The 19,689-nt window shown below is 38.2% G+C and overlaps 1 protein-coding gene across 1 annotated transcript in view; it reads right to left on the bottom strand.

Annotated features, from left to right (window-relative positions):
- LOC134535492 (deubiquitinating protein VCPIP1-like) overlaps positions 1 to 19,689 on the bottom strand; it is a 43,709-nt gene that overhangs the window by 17,097 nt on the left and 6,923 nt on the right. Inside the window, exons 3-9 of the mRNA XM_063374624.1 lie at positions 18,943 to 19,092; positions 16,758 to 16,905; positions 15,726 to 15,924; positions 12,348 to 12,479; positions 11,511 to 11,618; positions 8,716 to 8,847; positions 6,815 to 7,029 (exon numbers count right to left, since the gene is read on the bottom strand). Coding sequence (XP_063230694.1) covers positions 6,815 to 7,029; positions 8,716 to 8,847; positions 11,511 to 11,618; positions 12,348 to 12,479; positions 15,726 to 15,924; positions 16,758 to 16,905; positions 18,943 to 19,092 — 1,084 coding nt within the window. The remainder of the gene's footprint in view (positions 1 to 6,814; positions 7,030 to 8,715; positions 8,848 to 11,510; positions 11,619 to 12,347; positions 12,480 to 15,725; positions 15,925 to 16,757; positions 16,906 to 18,942; positions 19,093 to 19,689) is intronic.

Genomic DNA, 19,689 nt, shown 5'->3' with positions numbered 1-19,689 from the left:
AATTAAATATGTATTACCAAAAATACCAAGATATTCTACATGTATATGAATCATGTCAATATTACAATATTAACTACAGAGTAAATCTGGAATGTCTAGAAATCCTATACTTTCAAACACATAAACTACGTATGTATAGTTTACTGTGTTTTATTGCATAATCGTTTCACATTTTATAGTAAAATCAAGTTTGAAAAGTATGGGTATGACTTTTATGCGAAAAAATTTTTTTTATTGGATAAAGTTATTTATGAAAACAAAACCCATTCATGAAATGTACGTTTATTTAAAAAGTGAAGTATAAAAGAGCACACCAAACAATTTAAATCAATAAGTCATGCAACAAAAACCTTTCTTCAACTTTGAATAGAAAAACAAAATCTGTGACCCAAATGCGAGCCTGAACTAACGCATAACTATCGTCGTAGTACACACTTACCACAAAACAGTGTGGGCCATCAAATGTAGTTAACTCGGCACCCAACAAAGAGCGCACGTTGAATGCAATTGGCGAGATAATCAATATCGATATTCGGCTACGTGTGCGCGCTCTATACAGGAAGCAACATAACCAAACAGGAATTATGTCAACTAGCGCTGGCTACATTTTTATAAGTGGTACACCGCAGTGACACAGACAAACAGATAAAGGTTATAACGTTTGAAAACGTCTTTTAAAGAAAATTTACATATCACACAACTTCATATTTCCATTAATTAAAAAGGTAAGTGGTAATGTCTGAATAAATATTAGATTTCCACTTTAAAATACATTGTTTTATATGGAAAAAATACCTACACAAAGTGCTTGGAATCTAAGATCAGGACCAAAAACATTGTGCAAAGTTTACGCAAGAGTTTTTTTTAATCCAAATTAAGATGCCCTAAATTATTGGTGCAATGATTAAGAGCGTGCAACGATTATGCGATAAAACAGGGTAACATTTTACTCCTGAAAAGCTTATATTTACTTGCAGAAAAAAATATTAAGATAAAAACAATTAGTAAAACCATAGAATGATTACAGAATCTCAAATGTACAGTACACTCCCTATTTAACGCGGTTGTCGGGGGACATAACTTTTACCCGCGTTGTTGCATAACCGCGATGTTTCGATGTGACCAAGGTCAAAAGGCATAAAACACCGTCTGTGGTCTAATAGGTCGGCAAGCACGCACAGTATAGACGGCCCGCCGTTGTGCGGACTTTGCATCCGCAGTTTTCACTAAACGCGGGTGAAAAAATAAAAATAATAAATTTTAAAGATAAATATTAAATGTTGAATTTTATTTTTTATTTTTCCGCATGCCGCGCACAGTTTGTCGCACGGCCTACGAGCGCGCCACACGCCGCCATACACACGTGCGACACACAAACTGCTGCCAGTCTCGTGGTGTCAGCCACAGTATCTGCTTCGTCAGTGTCCGTAAAAAAGTAAGAGCAGTGTGTGCGGTTACACACGATTCTGTGGTCAAAGTCTTCTAAATAGAAAGGCCATAGTAATACTTCAAACCGAATATGAATCGCAAAGTACCGAGTTTGATTCACAAAATAAAAATTCTAGATTTACGTACTAACAGATAGCGTGTCTTTTGCAGAAGTATGCAGCAGATACGTGAAAAACGATTCTAGCATTCGTACAATATAAAATAAAGAATCGTCTATCGTGTAAAGTGGTTAAACTTTGTTATCCATGCTTACAATAAATTATAAATGGTCACATGTGGGATACAAAAATTGCGCCAAAATAAATTTAGCGCAATCAGTGGCGCCGTATTAAAAAGTCTGTTAAACGTTGTCTTTACTTATTCCATCAAACGCTGTGTCGAGTTGCTGAGTGTGTGTGGCTCGGATCGGCAAGTGTTATATTCCCCAGCCTCTGGTTAAAGGTCGGGAGGCCGCTACACACAAACATTTCCGGGGCTTGTTTACTACCTCACGGCAAAAGTGGTACAGTATGGTTCACGTAAGTATTGGACCACTGGGAATTCCTCGGCAAAGATTAAAAATACGCTAGCTGATTTACTTTACTATTTAATGTTAAAACATTATACCAAAGTAAAAAGATGAACGTGTATAATACAACGAATAATATTACGTCTGTAGGTTCAAGTTGTAACAAAACATTTATGTCTCCGCTTGTCAACACACGTGACCACGAGAAGTGTGCAGACGGAAATGAGTGAACTACTCAAGGTCACCAGACTTCCCCCCTTCTCATCACTGGCGCTTATATTCCACTCCTCCCGTCTACCCAGGTGTCTTGGTCGAATATTCTCGGCTCGCCTCTCCCCTCCCAGCGCTTGCCGTCAACCAAACCTATCCAAAATCAATCCCCAGCCGAGTCACGCTGGATAATGTCGCTGGACGGTGGGCTTTATCGGGTCCCCTGTCCGATGCTTTATTTGGCAGCAGATGGATAAAAAATAGTAAACTCTCCATTATTCGTGTTAATTGGGACCTGCCGATGCCCGGATAATTAAAATCCTGTAAAAAAAAAAGTAATAAACCCGGATAATCCGTTCACGGTAAGGACCGTCTTCGAATTAGTCTCGGCTTAAAAAATACGGCACTGCCTAGCCATTAGTTCACGGTCATTTACAACAGCCGAAGAGAGAAAGATAAGATCGTGCTGAACTTGCCCCCCCCCCATCCCACTTTGTCCAGCCGAATGCCAGCCAGACATGTCACTCGCCAGGCGCCTGCCGTGCGTTGGCGGGTGGAAACAAACAAAGGGAGACGGGAAGCAGTAGTCAGGACATCCCCCTCAAGTTTAAAGAGTGACAAATGTGACAGCTGAAAGGGGGACGACACAAAGGTTCGGTACAAACAGCGTTGCAGAGTTTGGCGGCCCATGCGCCGGCCCGCGTGACGTTAATTTTAAGCGCTGACAATTTTTACTTCTCTTTTTTTTCTCTGCTCTTTTAAATCGTCCCGGATTATCCGATTCCCGAATTAGCGCGTTACAGTCTATAAGCCATTGTGAAAAGAAAAAAAAACCTTGCTTCTTACGTGTTCTCATAGAAGCCAAATACAGTGAAATTCCATTACAACGTACTTCAGAATAACGTATCTTTCAGTTCAACGTATGATTTTAAATTCCCGCTCAAAACACCAATGTAAACAATGTACAAATATTTCACTTTAACGTTAAAAACGTATCCTACCTTTCAATACAACGACCATTCTTTTCCAGTTATCAGGAAAATTTTACATAATAGTTACTGATTTTGCATAGGGGTTCTTTAATATAAATGTACATTACGATTAATTTTTATCACTTTCAAGAATCGTTAACAAGTATAAAACGTAAACAAACATTGTATCAACGATTCATAGTACAGTATAACGCGCCATTCGTCCTCCTCCATGGATCACACACTTTAGTGCACGAGACGATGTAAACAATCAATTGCTGTCTCGCCACTCTTCAAGACTTGTTTTTAGCTGCGCCAGCTTTTGGTTATTTGTAGAGCACGTTTTAAAAGTTTTTATTAACACAGATACAAACGTTAAATAAAAATTACATTTCAACTTATATACGTAATAGAAAAACCAATGTTAGTTTATGCATGTTAAGTTTTGAACTGTTTTGTGTCACAACATGGCCGACACGCTTTAATAATTGTGTTGCCAAGAAGATTTGGAATGTCGCCTGGCACAGCCATGCTCGCAACGCGCACTACTAGTGCGGCGCTATGGTTATCTATGGATGCGAGGTTTGTTTACGTTTGACGTGGCGCGAGGCAAACAATATTGTTGATTGAATATTTTAATCAGGATGGATGGCCAAAAAGATAAAAAGAAACGCAAGCAGTTTACTTTGAAGGAAAACGTCGACATTTTGAAAGAAGTTGACAAAGGCAGGAAAAATGCAGATGTGACACGGTCGTGTGGTTTGGTGCCCACTGCACTGTCAACAATAATAAAAGATCGCGAAAAAATTATTAAACTGTATGAACAGTCATCTTTATCTGCTGGTCGCAAGAGACTTCGCCTAGGAGATGACGAGGGAATTCTATCCCAATAAATGTACATACAGTGAAACCCCTTATTTACACTTTTCAGGGGAACAGAGACAAAAAGTGTAAATACCAGGAAAGTGTAAATTGAGGGAAACATATTTTTAAAATGTAACATACCTGGTTTAATGCACTCCTTTTACTTCAGTAGTCAGAGACATCAAAAAAAGACACAGTGAATGAAATATCTTTAAAAAAAATCCTTCATTAAGCCTAAGTAAACAAAAAATAAATTTACAACATATAACTTATAAAATTGTGTGAATACAACATTGAAGCAATGTGTGCCATGATAAAATGTTACCATAAAAATGTTTTGTAGGCTTATGTGCAAAAACTTTCAAGCCTAACTTAGGTCTATTTCTTTGTAAAATAATCAGAAATCTTGGTTTGCTTGCATCTTTAAGTGTTCATGCACATGATCTGCTTCTCTAAAGTATAAAAATTATCAAAAACACCATCACAGTTTTCACCAGCAGATACTCCAATGTAGTCTCGCAGAGTTTGAAGAGCAGCAAGAGCATCTTTACTCGTGGGTGTTGTCACTTCTTCATCATCATCATCATCTTCATCAGTATCCTGTTGAGAAGTACTGACATGGCTTTCTACAATATCTTCTATACATTGCACTTCCGAAGTGATCACCTGACTGTCCACATCCACGTAATCTTGAAATAATTTCTCCTGCAACACCCTCTCATGTCCTTCAACATCTTCAATGTCACTGTAATCATCTTCACTGAGAGTGTAAGCCTTTTCTGGGAACACAAATCCAGCTTTTGCAAAGCAGTTTTGAATTGTTGATGTTTTCACTTCTTTCCAGGCTCTTGCACTAAAATGCAATGCAGTCAGCAGATTTATCTTCATCAAAGAAGGGTCTTTTCCAACATCAAGCATTGTTACTGCCCTTGAAACTAGGTATCTGCGGTACAAAAACTTGAATGCCTGAATGATACCCAAGTCAAGGGGCTGTAGCTCACTCGTGCAGTTTGCTGGGAAGAAGACAATATCAGTGTTGCGAAGCTGGATGGTTGCTTTGGGAGCAGAGCACTGATCTACGAAAAGAATAACTTTCCTATTTTGCAAAGCCATTTTTGAATCAAATGCATGCAACTGGCTCTGAAACAAAGCATTGGTCATCCAGGCTTTGGTGTTTGCTTCGTACTTTGTTGGGAGTGACTTGATGTTTTTAAAACACCGAGGTTTCCTCACTTTGCCAATGACATAAAGGGGGAATTTTTCACTTCCATCTGCATTGGTAAGCAATAACACAGTAATCCGTTGCTTGCTGAGCTTACCTCCGTGACACGGTTCCCCTTTAAAACTACAGGTTTTGTCTGGTAGAACATTGAAAAACAACCCTGTTTCGTCAGCATGGAAAACATTTTTCGGGTCGAACCCAGCAATTTTTTACTGTAGCTTTTCCTTCCAATGTTCCACAGTCTCCACATCCACACTTTTGCTTTCGCCACAAACCACCTTGTAAACAATATTGTGACGCTGCTTAAACCGATCAATCCATCCATTGGAAGCTGAGAAATCTTGAATTCCCAGCCTAGAGGCAATAACACGTGCTTTTTCTCTCAGTATTGTACCATTTATTGGTAAATTTGCGGCACGTGCACCAGAAAACCACTCAAGAAGAATATCTTCCAGCTGTTTGAATTTCGAGTCCTTCACATATTTACGTTTTTTAGCACTTGGCCCACATTGCGCGGCATTTGCAGTGATGGTTTCTCGGCTTTTGATGATGGTGTTAAGAGTACTCACAGGGATTGAAAGTTCTTTCGCAAGGTCCACACGTGATCCAACATATTCATCGAATTTGGCAATTATTTTAATTTTATCGGCAACGGTTATAGTTTTTCGTTGCTTCACTTTCTCCATTTTCTCACAGATATTAATAACGACAAAGAGTTAAAGATGTGTCAAATACATTTACCGTTAAAGCCAATGATACTATCAGCGCTCGTAGCGGAAAGCTGTGGAAATAGAAGTATTGTGAATAGTGCAAGATTACTTGCACTGTTCACGACGCGAACTAATTCACATACGCAGCTTTTGATGTATCTTTCTTCTATGGCGGCCATGTTTCGATGTTTGTAAACACTGAAAGAGACGTTAATAACGGGAATGAAGAAACTTTTCCGACGTAACAAGCGTGAAAACGACATATACCGCCTTATGGAAAATAAATTGGGCCAAAAACAAAGGAGGTAAATAACGGGAAAACGTAAATACCGTTAACGTAAATACGGGGTTTCACTGTATCTGCAAAATAGTTTAACCCATTCGTCAGTTTGTGTTTGACAGATATAAATTTTGTATATGTAGGCCTAGAATTTAGGCTACTGTATTAAGTTCAGTAATTTTTTTTAAATTCTTGTTGTTTTACAAATATTTGCTTTCAAGCTAATGAAACATTTGATCCCCTACTACTTTATTTTTAAAAAATTCAAAAATACTACGTTTTAAAGGTAACTTTCAGAATAAAGTACTTTCATTACTAAGTATAAAAGTTGAGGCTTTATTGATGTACTTTATAACAAGATTCTACTGTATACCCTTGCTTTTAGAAATTTACGTTACCTTTTTCTAGTAATAATCACAATTTTTTCAGGATTTAAGTGAATTTTTTGGCCTGGCAGACTTCCAGTTAAATTAATTAAACACTACTGTTATAATAATAATCTATAATATTTTTTTAAAAAATGCACACATTGCTAGGCACAGATAATAAATGTAAACTGTGAACTGGCGACACGCACTGTGGCACAGGGAGTGCACTCACGTAGTTGTAGAAGGAGTATATCTTGTCCTCGCGCAGCGGGCCGTACTTCCTCAGGGCGAAGTTGTAGAGCACGCCCTTGCCGCCCGGGCACAGCCACTCCTGGGAGAAGGGCAGCACGTGGCAGGCGTCGCACGCCAGGCAGCGGTACAGGCGGCGCTCGCTCACCGCGTTCAGCGTCACGGTGGTCAGCTGGCCCGGCTTCAGCGTCAGCAGGCCTGCGCACACGCCGGACGCTCTCGGGAGATGGTCCACAGGTACCAGCCGGACCCCTGGACTCCGAGCTGTGTCTCACGGTAGCTCACACGAAGACAAAACGCCCAAATTACTGCGTGCATCCCTACGCAAGTACTGCTTCTGCGATCACTGTATTTTTACTCCCATTGAAATTAAAAATTGAATGTTCATTTCAGGATGTTGTTATATTGTAATAATGTTAAACACTGTTGAACTTGTAGAATTTTTGAGGCGCTTAAAATGTTAATTTTGCATATAAATACACAATAAGTATGCAAAGTTTAGTGAAAGTTAAGCACTCAAACATCCTTGTATGTCACATCTGACTGCTGCCTCGCTCTCCAGTCTCCATCTGGTTTGTACCACACGCCGTCGTGCTACGCCTACCGCCCGTCTACTACCCGCCCGGACCGTGCCCGAGTGATGCAACTGGCTGGTACACGACTGGAGGAAGACACACTGGGAATATTAAAATAAACCACCTAGAATTTGTGTGTGCACTTTTTTATATTGTTTGCGACCATATCTCGAGCAGTGGCGAGTTATCTTTACCTTTTTGGCCTGTCAACTAGCAACGTATGTGAAGGCAATCACATGTCTATCAAATAATGCCACTGTTCCCCGATAATGTTTCCTCATGTTATTTACTTCCCACGCTTTTGACTGCAACATTTCATCAAGAAACACTGCAGACACTGCTGTGCCAGATGCGCATGTATTGCAGCAATAAGCTTTGATTTCTGGAAATTCTCCTGTGCCAGGTCTGTGAAAAGCATGCCTCAAAGAACTGGTGTGGTGAAGGTTGAAGTGCGACTTGTATATTCCTCCAGCCTCGCTGAATGTAATATGCATGTTAGTTTAATTAAGGACAAGAAACTGAAAAATCAATCAAATACAATGAAAGAGGAAGGGGAGTATGCGACTGCTGCCTCCCCCCCTCCCCCTCCAGTAGTAATGACATATGGTATGATGACTGAAAGCAGACGCGTAGGACAACATGGCGACACAGTGCCATGTTGTTTATGTTGTTTACTATTGTTTACATTGCAATACGCTGAGACACAGAACACAACGACTGAACTTATTCTCATTCAATTCTACTGTAAACAAATATATGGTACTACCCCAAAGTTCAATAGCAACTCTGACCACGAAAATAATTCTCCTGGTGTTTTACAGCCTTTTAACAATCTAGGCATCGGTAGATCCCAATCAACAAGGATAATCAACAGTTTACTGAATTATTTTTTGGAATACCTTTACCTTCCAAAACTGAATAATTATTTGAATTGAAAAAATCATTTAATTTACCCATGAGAAGTCCTCAGTAATATACATTCAGTGTTAATTTTGCTAAAAAATTATAATTTGCTGCATAAACATTTTTTATAACAATAAAGTTTTAGCTCCATTTGTTCTCGTGAAGCATCAGGGGTTTCGAACACTTTTTACTACCAGGCCTACAAAAAAGCAGGTTAGGTGTGCATTTTACCAAAATTTGTGATTTCATGTCATTTATATTTACTTTTTGACAACAGAGGTATCATTTTGCATCAAGATATATTTAGCTTGAAACACTAAGCAATATTTCAGAAGGGACTTCATCACGATGAAAGCAATGATGGAGTGCAGACAAGCAGTGCAGGAGTGGAAGTGAGGGGAGGCACCTGTCTTGTGGTAGCAGTACTGGTGGACGTCCACCACCAAGGACGGATGCACCCCGTACTTCTGCAGGTACAGCTCATCCATGGCAGCAGTCAGCTTCTTCATGTAGCTGTCCTGCAGGGGCTTGTCTCCGCCTGCAAGTGACCATCACCACGCTCAGTAGCAGTCAACAGTACCTACCCTCTTTTATCGCATAATCGTCGCACCTATATTTTAGGCCATCAAAATTGGGATAAAAAAAACTTCTCGCATAAACGTCGAATGATGTTTTTCGTCCCGCTATTAGATACCGAGCGCTTTGTGTAGGTATCTTTTCCATATATAACACAATGTATTTTAAAGCAGAAATCTAATATTTATTAGGACATTACCACTTACTTAATTAATTAACGGAAATACGAAGTTGTCTGACGTGTAAATTTTCTTTTGAAGACGATTTTAAACGTTATTTCTAGTGGTGCACCGATATGACTTTACCGATTACCGATTCGATTACCGATTATGAGAGCAATAATCGGCAGATACCGATTCAGTTACCGATTATAATGAACAAATTTTTTTAAGTTTAATAATGCACACAAAAAATTTTTCCCCATGTGAATTTAATAACAAGATTAGGTAAAATTGAGAATACAGTTATAACAACAGTATAAAAATATATAAAATACGCTATAAAGTCATTCCAAAGTGTAAATTAAATTAACTTCTATTTATGTTTGTTATTGTAAACAACTTGAACTACAGTCTAATAATTGTAATTTACAATGGGTAAGTTTTTGTTGCGGAAAACTATTCTCCGTTCACTCTTACCTGAGTTTTGGAATAAACAAAGCATCTTGTAAACAAACATTCTCATTGGCTGCCGGCCGCCGCGCACATTATTTGTGCGCAAGAAATAGTCTCTTGGTTACGTACCATTTTTTAAGTATTTTTACACTGCCTTTTTTATAAAAATTGTTGATATATAGCATTATAGCGTTTCACCATTAATTTCCAATACAGTTTAATGTGTCAGCAAGTATTTACTTACAATTATGTTAGCAGACGCCGTGTGTACGTGTACAGTGTACAGTTGATGCCCGGCGCAACAGTTGCATTTCGGATTCGCGCGCGCACGGTTTGTATGGCTGATGTCGGACCGAGTTTTGTAAAACACAGCACGGGAAAGCCTTTGAAAAGTGCACAGAAAACTATTGTGTTGAATGTTTTTAAAACATTTTCAGTCAAATATCCGGATTGTCGTGTGAACGATATCCCGAGTTTAACTGCGGAATTTACGGGTGTTTCGAAGAGCAGTGTGCTTCGTGCAAGGAAAGAATTACAAGACACCGGGACATTAACATCTTCCGGGAAGAAAAGGAAACGTGAGAGTCCTGTTATAAAAACTTGTGATGATTTTGTGAAGACGGCTATTAGGCGTAAAGTGCATAGTTTTTTCTTCGCAAATGAACCACCTACGCTGAACAAAGTGCTACGGTGCTTCCTGTTGTATTACGTCTCCGTTATTTTATTAGCATCGACTGTACTGAAGTGTGTGTGTTGCAACTAGTGCTTGGCGCGCAAGATGAATTCAGCCTATCACTTGCTGACGCGGTGCAGTGATACGGCGGTGTTTGTTTATTTCAGAACACAGTTAAGAGTGAACAGAGAATAGCATTATTATTGACTATCACATAAGGTTACATCGAGAAATTACCGTTTAACAATGTAAACATGTTGCTTTATTTTGTTCACTTGAGTTTATAGAAAAATGTTTCCACAATTCACTTTTTTTCTCCCTACTCGCCATCTCACTATAATTATATAAAAATGACTCAAAACCAATTCTAGCACATGTGATTTTATTTATGTTGACTGAATATATAAAATTATAAATACTTTTTCACTTTTTACGTCACATACAAATAACACAACAACGGATAATGTTACCAAAGACACCCGTAACGAGTTTGTAAAACCCAGTGATAAACTCTAGAAGGTATCGGGACCACGATTTTGAACGGCACAATAGTTACATGTTGGTTCACGTCACAGATTCAAGTGGCTTGCGTTCGCGTTACAGTTTGGTTTTTCGATTTAAAGATGAAGAAAGGTTTTTGTTTAATGAATTATTAATATAAATTGTTTGGCGTGCTCTTGTATACTCCACCTTTTTTTTAAATAAACGTACTATCTATGAACGGGTTTTGTCTTTATGAATAACTTTACCTAACAACATTTTTTTTTTCCACATAAATGTCGCACCCCTACTTTTCAAACTTGATTTTAGAATAAAATGTGCAACGATTATGCAAGAAAACACGGTACTTGTGACGTACAAATACTCACGGAATGCACACACACAAACTCCAGCAAGACATGTCACTTGCTGGGCAGACATAGCACAACGGTGCAACTTATGGCACTTGTCAAGCACTACTGTGATATTTTAATTACCTGTTGATGTTACCTGTGCAGTTATATTTATTAAAAAACCAACACAGGAGAGTTCTTTATGAACATACTCAACCAATAAGACTGCAATACATATTAAAATTGTCTTATTTTTTTTTAACCCAAAGTGAAAAACTCACATTAGTGTTACTCCACACATTTTTCTAAACTAAAAATTAGCAAAAATGTGCAAACCCTACATAGGTAACAATGTACTTCATGAGTTTTTATAATCTCATTTAAGACCATATATCCTGAGCAAATGATTTTCCTATAACCTTGGGCCCTGTGGCATGAGCACCGGACTGGAAACAGATCTAGAAGTGCCCTGGCTCACAGTGACACGTCGTTGAGCCGTACTCACCGATGATGAGACGGTCGTACTCGTCAAACTCTATGTACTTGTCCAGCAGTGCCTGTGGCACGGCCCAGACTTTGGGCAGCAGGCTGCGAGACAAGCGGGGCAAGTCCGCTGCAACAAGCACACAACATGCACCTGACTCCTCCTTTCCAGTGCTGCCACTATCACTGCTTCAAGGAACACATAGCGTTTCTCAAGGCTATAACTTCTACATAAATGAAGATAGAACCGTGTGTTGAACATGACTCATGCTGTGAAATGGGAAAAAAGGTAATAATTTAGCCCCTTCCCAGTTTTTCCTGAAAAACCGGGATCCCACCCAGCTGTGTTGAAGTTTATTATTTAACATCCCCGGTAAAATAGGACCTGTATGTGTGCAACATGTTTTCTTGTAACCAGCACACTTTCCAGTGAGAAGCAAAAAAATTTTTCTAAATGACAGTAAAAGTTTCATTCATTTCCAAGGTAATCATGACAGCTTTCTCAGATTTTTCTTTTTAACTAGTGGAACTCACACTGTTCAAACAGGATGCTTCATTACTTAAGAATAATTAATTTTCTTGTAAGCTGTAAGTAAACAGCCTCGTTAAGACAAATCTCAGAACGGTTCAACACTAATTTTGAATTACTTAATTACCTCATCTGCATGCACATAGTTGCTTATAGTTTAATTCACGAGATGACCACCAAAAAAAAAAAAAAGATATGTTACCTCATTAAGAGTAAGGTTTTCTTGTCGTCCGAGAGAATAACTGATAGGCAACCCTGAGAGAAATAAGTTTGAGGATGGTTCAGTTGGTCCTCGTGGTGTACAGAGGGTGGGAGAGGGGCACGACTCACCGCCCTTGATGCCCACGAGCGGGATGTAGTGGTTGTGTGCGGAGCTGCTCCACGCCAGACACAGGGGCTTGTTGAGAGCCTCGCTCTTGCTGCGGCAGCGCTCGGGCGCCTCCAGCGCGGGCAGGAACACCGCTGCAACACAGCCGCCCCCCGTCCCCCGTCACTGCCGGCTCTGCTGCCGAGTGCACAGCCCCCCTGCCTCCCACCACTCGTGACACGATGCTGATTAGTTACTTCAATTGTGTATTTGTATTTCATTGAACTGAATATTATGATAAGTGTCTGATAATTAGTTGTTTTATTTAGAAAAGCCTTTTTTTTATGTTTTTACTGGTTTTCACTTGTTAAGTGTAAGTTTAAGTATATTTTTCAGTATTTTTTTTACTTTCATTATTGTTTTTATGCTTGTTTGTGTTTATTTGCAAGTTTTCATTATGTTTCTGGAACATTGTGCATTGTTTTGGGAAAAGAAAGGACGGGAGACACATGCACGACACAGCGGCGCCAATTTTCTAGACATTTATTTATTTACCAAGATGTTCTGGTGCTTTCCGCATGTATTTTTACTCAACATACACAGCAACAATCACAGTTCCTTTCTCACTAACCTTGCTACTTACCTTGCTATTCATATTCAGACCCTCTGTATCCTGTCAAGCAATGCACTATGGGAAAATTGGCAGGTGTTATCTCCCACAGACACCATAAAATTATCAGGTTTTTATGCTATCAGAAAAAACTTTGTAATTTTTGTGTTTGTTTTTTTGCAGAAATGCCTCGATGCAAGGGTAAGGTAAGATGTAAGAGCTGTGTTGTGATTGGTCTGAGAGGTCAAAAAGCAAACACATCCCTGCTGGTGCTATGCAGATGCATAGCCTCATCAGTCGTTGTTCAAGTACTGTTCCCAAAGGACGTGCAGATGGGCGGCTCACACAAGTCACACTGGCATTTTGAGGCAGACACATCACGTCTGTCCGGGCCGTGCCGCAGTAAAATTTAACCTTTTTACCCCTTCATTTTTTCAAACATTTGATTTATAAACTAGGCCCCAGGTGTGGACGCAAGCACAGTGTTCACCGAGACCTAATTTCCTTTTTTCAAACCTAGACGACGAGGTCTCTAGGGACATTATTTCGTTAAGGCACAAGATTGTGAGAAGCGATCAGCAAAATTGAGTGACTTTTTTTGCTAGTACATTATGTAAATGTGTGATGGAGGGAGGAGGATAAATTTCAACATAATTTCAAAATCTTTTATTTGGAAAATAATCATAAATAGTTTCGAGTGAATCTACAGTCACTGACAGATCTTTACACACAACTACCTGCAACATCAAATAGAATATTTTTGAGGGTTTTTTTAATTTGCAAGGAGCAATTGTCATCTCAGCCGGGCAAGATTATGACTTGTGAACTATTTTCACAATTTTTCATAACCTATTATAAACATTTTCTAACAAACTTTTTATATTTCAGGGTGTTTTAAAATGTATAACCAAATTAAAAAAACAAAAAACAAATGCAAAACATAGTAGATTAATATTCACAAGTGCATGCCAGTTGTAAAGTTATCAAGCTAAAACCTTTTCAAAAAAAATTTTCACATGATTTAGGTGGACAGCCTATAACGCTATAACTATTCATATTCAATGAACAACAATAAACTGGAGTGATACATTTAGCCAAATAATGATAGCAAAAGGCTGTTGTAAATCAAAGTTGCATGACTTCCAGTACGTTACAATTTATTTTGGGACTGTTCGTGACCTCTGACATGTCCACCAGTTTCATTACTTTTGAGTGACTTTTTTGACCTACAGATACCTTGTTAAAATGTGCAGGATTAGCCTGGCCTGGCTCATGGGTTCAAGCCACGTCAAGTTTGAAGAAATAACGCCACAAGTTTCTGTTGACACATGAGACACATTCCAAGCCAATTTAAAATAGTGGCAAAAGCCTGCTGGTTTGCTGACTTAATTAGCTACATCTGTTTTATCTTAACTGTATTACCAACAGTTCTGGGACCAGTGGACTAAAACTCAATAATGTAAAAATTAAATTTTCACAAGTTACAAAGTAGAATACCTGTCATTGCAAAGCTTACCTAACAAACGTTGTTTACAAAATAACTTCACAATCATAAGTCTAACACATCCCAAACATTTATATTACTAAGATACAGATTTTGTACAAGTGTACATTATGTATACAGCAGACACATGTCAACCTCATGGCCATAGCTTTGTTACATCAAAATAATTTGTTAAGTGGTACATGATCATAGGTCCGGAAACCAGTATAAAAAAACCAAAACAAAATTTTTTGAGTCTTAAAAGAGAAATTATTTAATGCTGTATGGAGTTGGATCCACTATATTTTTTATTTTATTTTAATATTAAAATTTTCTTAGGTTTCAGTTTTGATTCAGATTATAATATTTATTCCCAAAACCCAAATATGACTGTGTTTTAACTAGGCCTGTGCATTTGTAGTGGGATGGTCCGGGTTTGATACCTCAACACTGCACCATTTAATGACTTTTAACACACGTAAATTAAATGCTTCTAAATGACCTATTATTTTTAAAGGATCAAAAATATTCTATGAATAGTTAAATACGTATACCAAAATTTAAAAAACTGAAAATAAAAATATGGTGAGCCAGTCTGCTTTTAATTTTTCATATCAATATGGTGCAATCGTCATTCACGAACATTCGAGATGAATAAAAATTACATTTACGAGTGAACAGAAAAGTTACGTTATTTACGTATTTATTAAATAAATTATCAGACAAAAGACTATCTCTGGTTAGCATACTGATACTGAGAAAATATGTATAGCTGATTGCTTTTGCGTACTAGCCTAAAATGTTTGTGAATTGCATTAATTTACAAATGTGTTAAATTTTTAAATGAATTATCATTCATGGAAGTAGCACCCTATTAATTTTCAGAGGATTTTATTTATGTTGTGGGTTTTCACTGTGTGGAAAAAAAAAAAAAAAAAAAAAAAACCATACACCTGATGGGCCTTCGCGAAGAAAAAAATAACCCCACCCCCAAATCTTGTGAAAAGGATTGACAACTCTAATCCCAGTGGGCTTCAACACGATCGTGGCATCGAAGAATGATTTAACCATATCAAGTTAGTAAAAAGTAACTACCTAACATTTTGTCATTCCACATTTCAAGGCAATCTAACATTTCTTTAGCAGGACACGCTGAAAATACATATGTACCCGTTGTATATTTACCAGCCAAAGTTCTGGTTATGTTCAATTTTACAGGTGAGTCACAAACTCATACGCTCTTTAACAAGCAAAATACTATCAAGAGAAGACTGAGGATTGAAACACACATATGAGGTTCCTCCTCACCGGAGTAGTCCCCAGAGCTCTTCATGCCGGCCACCGAGTCGAGGAGAATGATGGGTCGCCTCAGCACGTTGGCCAACCCAAACACGTGAATGTTCCTCAGGCCGAGGATCTCGCTCTCGTCCTGGGGCTCGTACTCGGGGTCACACTCCTGGATGATGTCCATCCACTCGGCTGCATTGAAGAAGTCTTGGAACAGTTTCTGCAACATGCTCCTCACAGTGATGCCAACCGCCAGCCATTCACAAGTGCTTCAGCAAACATTCGGAACTTGATGATCGAATGAGCTTAGTAAATCAAAAAAAATTAATATTAATACACAACGATCTAGTCTGATGCTGCAGGTATATATTTTTTTATGATGTTACAATACTGAACTGTTAAAGTCTGAATGTTTACTCAAGTACCTATCAAAAACATTTCACCTTATCTTTGACAGTGTTAGGTCACTAGGCAGAGGTTATCATTGTTCTACATTCACATATAAAATAGTGTAGAACATACAGACTATGCCCAATACTACAGACAGTTAGTTTTTATAAAAGTACATACTGTATAGATTACCACAAAACCAAATAATACACAATTGAATAGCAATGAAATAAGTTTAAATAATGTTTGTAAACAGAGGTTTTTTTCTAATTCTTAAGGATGGTAAAAAATGAAATGTTTTACAATTTTTTTCAAAAATTGGTGGATACTGGTACAATACTGATAACTGAGGTTCTTAATAAGTTTAAAGAAAGTAACAAGTGTGTAGTACGTAGTTCTGTGTGACAGAAAACTTTAAATAATACCATTGCAACAAAATTATAATTATGTATAATATTAATAATATTTATAGACATAAAAAAGTATTTCATTCATTCTAAGTTCAAATGAGCCTGGAATATTCTAGTGACTGACATGTCTAAATCAAAAATTTGAACAGTATTAATGTTCCTCGACTGGCAATAATCACATCAACATTGCTAGTGCTAGTGATTGTTGAGGAAGATACGAGTGAATAACGGAGAGGGGAAGAGGGCAGCGCACCTTGTACTTGTCGATGTTGTGGATGATGTGGTCCTTGAGGTTGGTGCGCAGGGGGTGCCAGAACAGCTCTCGCCCCACGAGCGCGCGCGACACAGCGTGCACCAAGCAGTGGCCATCCCCATCCGCGTGTATGGGGACCAGCAGCTCCCTGCAACGCAATCACCTCGTACAATCACTTTTTTCAAACAATCACAGCTTACAATCACTTCTTTCAAACAATCACCTCTTTCAAATAATCACCGCTTAAAAACTATCACCTCTTTCAAACAATCACCTCTTTCCAACAATCACCTCTTCTCAAACAATCACCTTTTTTTCAAACAATCACCTCTTTCAAACAATCACCTTTTTTTAAAAAAAATCACCTCTTCCAACAATCACCTTTTTCAAACAATCACCTTTTTTCAAACAATCACCTTTTTTCAAACAATCACCTTTTATCAAACATTCACATTTTTTTTTAAAAATCACCTCTTCCAACAATCACCTTTTTTCAAACAATCGCCTATTTCAAACAATCACCATTTGTCAACAAAATCACCTCTTTCAAACAATCACTTTTTTTTCAAACAATTACTTCTTCCAAACAATCACCTTTTTTCAAACAATCACCTCTTACAAACAATCACCTCTTACAAACAAAAACCTCTTTCCAACAATCACTTTTTTTCAAACTATCACCTTTTTTCGAACAATCACCTCTTTCAAACAATCACCTTTTTTAAAAAAATCACTTCTTCCAAACAATCACCTTTTTTCAAACAATCACCTTTTTTCAAACAATCACCTATTTCAAACAATCACCATTTTTCAAAAAAAAATTACCTCTTTCAAACAATCGCCTTTTTTCAAACAATCGCCTTTTTTCAAACAATCACCTCTTACAAACAATCACCTTATACAATCAATCACATCTTACAAACAATCACCTCTTACATCTTTTAGTGGCTTTTTTGTATAAAAAAATTAATTCCTCTGGTAATTATCTGTTCCCATTACTCAAAGTGCTATGGATGAGAGTGCTTCCGCTGAGGTAACATGACCGAGTTTCCAACAGTGGCCTAACACAATTTTAGACGTAACTTCTGAAAAAAGTTATGAAATGAGCAACAAAGAAAAGGGTTTTACATAAATTATGTACACAATTTTTTTGATTTCATTTTAATTTATTAAAAAATTTTGGTTCCATAAGATACATAATATTTGTAACTAAAACCAGAGCTCTGAAGGCTTACGCTGAGTACAGAGTTACAGATACAATGAAGTTATATAAAGTAGGAAAATAAAAATTTAACTGCTATGTGGTCTGTGTCACAGTGCATTATAATTAATAATGGAATTTAATATCCAATCACTAAGCAACGTGTGTTTTATAACAAACTAAAATTTTCAATTCCCTCATCCCATCAGGCCATCCATCACACTGCCTAAAAATTAAAGTTGGCATTCCAATTATTTTGATGCGTAACCTACACCCTTCAAACCTGTGCAATGGGACAAGATCGCAAGTTATAACACTCAGGAACAACAAATTTGAACCATCCTCAGAATAGGACCAGCAGCTGGGCCAATGAGGGACAGTCCTCGCTTTCCCATGGTCCCAACCCACTTACCTTTACAATTTAATTTACTACCATTTCCAGTAAAAATTTCATTTGCCATCACCATCAAAAAATCTCAGGGTCAAACATACAATTATGTTGGTCTTGATCTGAGAAAATAATTATTTTCTCATGGACGACTATATTTTGGTCTATCTATACCACAGTGCGCGAAGAATCAGAATATATTGAATCCATTTAGAAATATTACAAAAAAAAAGTAGGATACTAGAAAGACTGAAATAAATCAGTGTCTGTAAAATTAAACAGATCATTTATTTAGTTCATCTTTTAAATCTTGAGTACGTATCCTTACTCTTTTCTGTAATTTATTTGCATTTATTTGGAAATAGGCATTATTTGGAAATAGGCAATAACTTAAATATAAGTTTTTTTTTATGATTCTATAGACGAGTTGTTCCTCTGTTAAAAATACTTATTCCCCGAGCGAAGCTGGGAGTGTTGCCAGTGCTCTTATAAAGATGCACTTCTCATTTTCACAAACTGTTTAGCATTCAACCAGCACTGCATTAAACGCCTGTTGGGTTGCCAGTATCGCAGTCTCTGACGCTGCTCGCGCCCACCTGTTTGCGTTGGTGGCACGGATGCGCGCGAGCGTCCCCGCCAGGTAGATGGCGCTCCCGGACAGGTCCCGCCCGTACCCCGGCACGTCTATGTGTTGCGGGTCGATGCGGAACGCGCGGTCCCCCAGGACACTGCAGTCGAACGTCTCCCTGCAAGGACGATCGTTTACTCGGCTGTGCGAAAAAATGTCCTCACACTGCACGTTTTAGCAGCAGGTCTTACCGTAAAAAAAAACACATAAATAAATACTAATATATTTATAAACTCACAAACATGTACATGTGTGTATATATAGAGGTTGTTTGGAAATTTCTAGGCATAAATTTAGTGGGTGGCAGGAAATTCCCAAAAAAAAGTTTTTTTTTTTTTTTTTTTTTTTTTTTAAGGAACTCATTTCTGGAAACGCAACCCTGCAAAGTAGTTCGCAAATTTGAACAAAGCACACATACGGGCACTACTCCATTCACTGACGGTGATGCTGAAATGCTCTGCTGGAAGCAAGCAACGAACCACGCACTCGCAGTAGCAACCAGCCGTCAGGTTATCACCACCCTCGTGGTGTGGAACTGCCAGCTTCTGGCAGTCGCTAACCGAGTCGTGTGAAGCTCTTCTAGCTCAGTACACGTCCGCTGTGAATGCACACTTCTTGTGCTGCAATTCCTCTCACCTCCCCGTGCACCATAGGCATGTTGGCAATCTCTGCTGTTGCTGTTGGTCAGAGCTGTGATCGCAGAACCGCACTCAAC

The sequence above is a fragment of the Bacillus rossius genome, chromosome 8, assembly GCF_032445375.1.
Source record: "Bacillus rossius redtenbacheri isolate Brsri chromosome 8, Brsri_v3, whole genome shotgun sequence".
NCBI classification, from domain to species: Eukaryota; Metazoa; Arthropoda; class Insecta; order Phasmatodea; family Bacillidae; genus Bacillus; species Bacillus rossius.
This window is presented reverse-complemented; position numbering and strand designations above follow the sequence as displayed.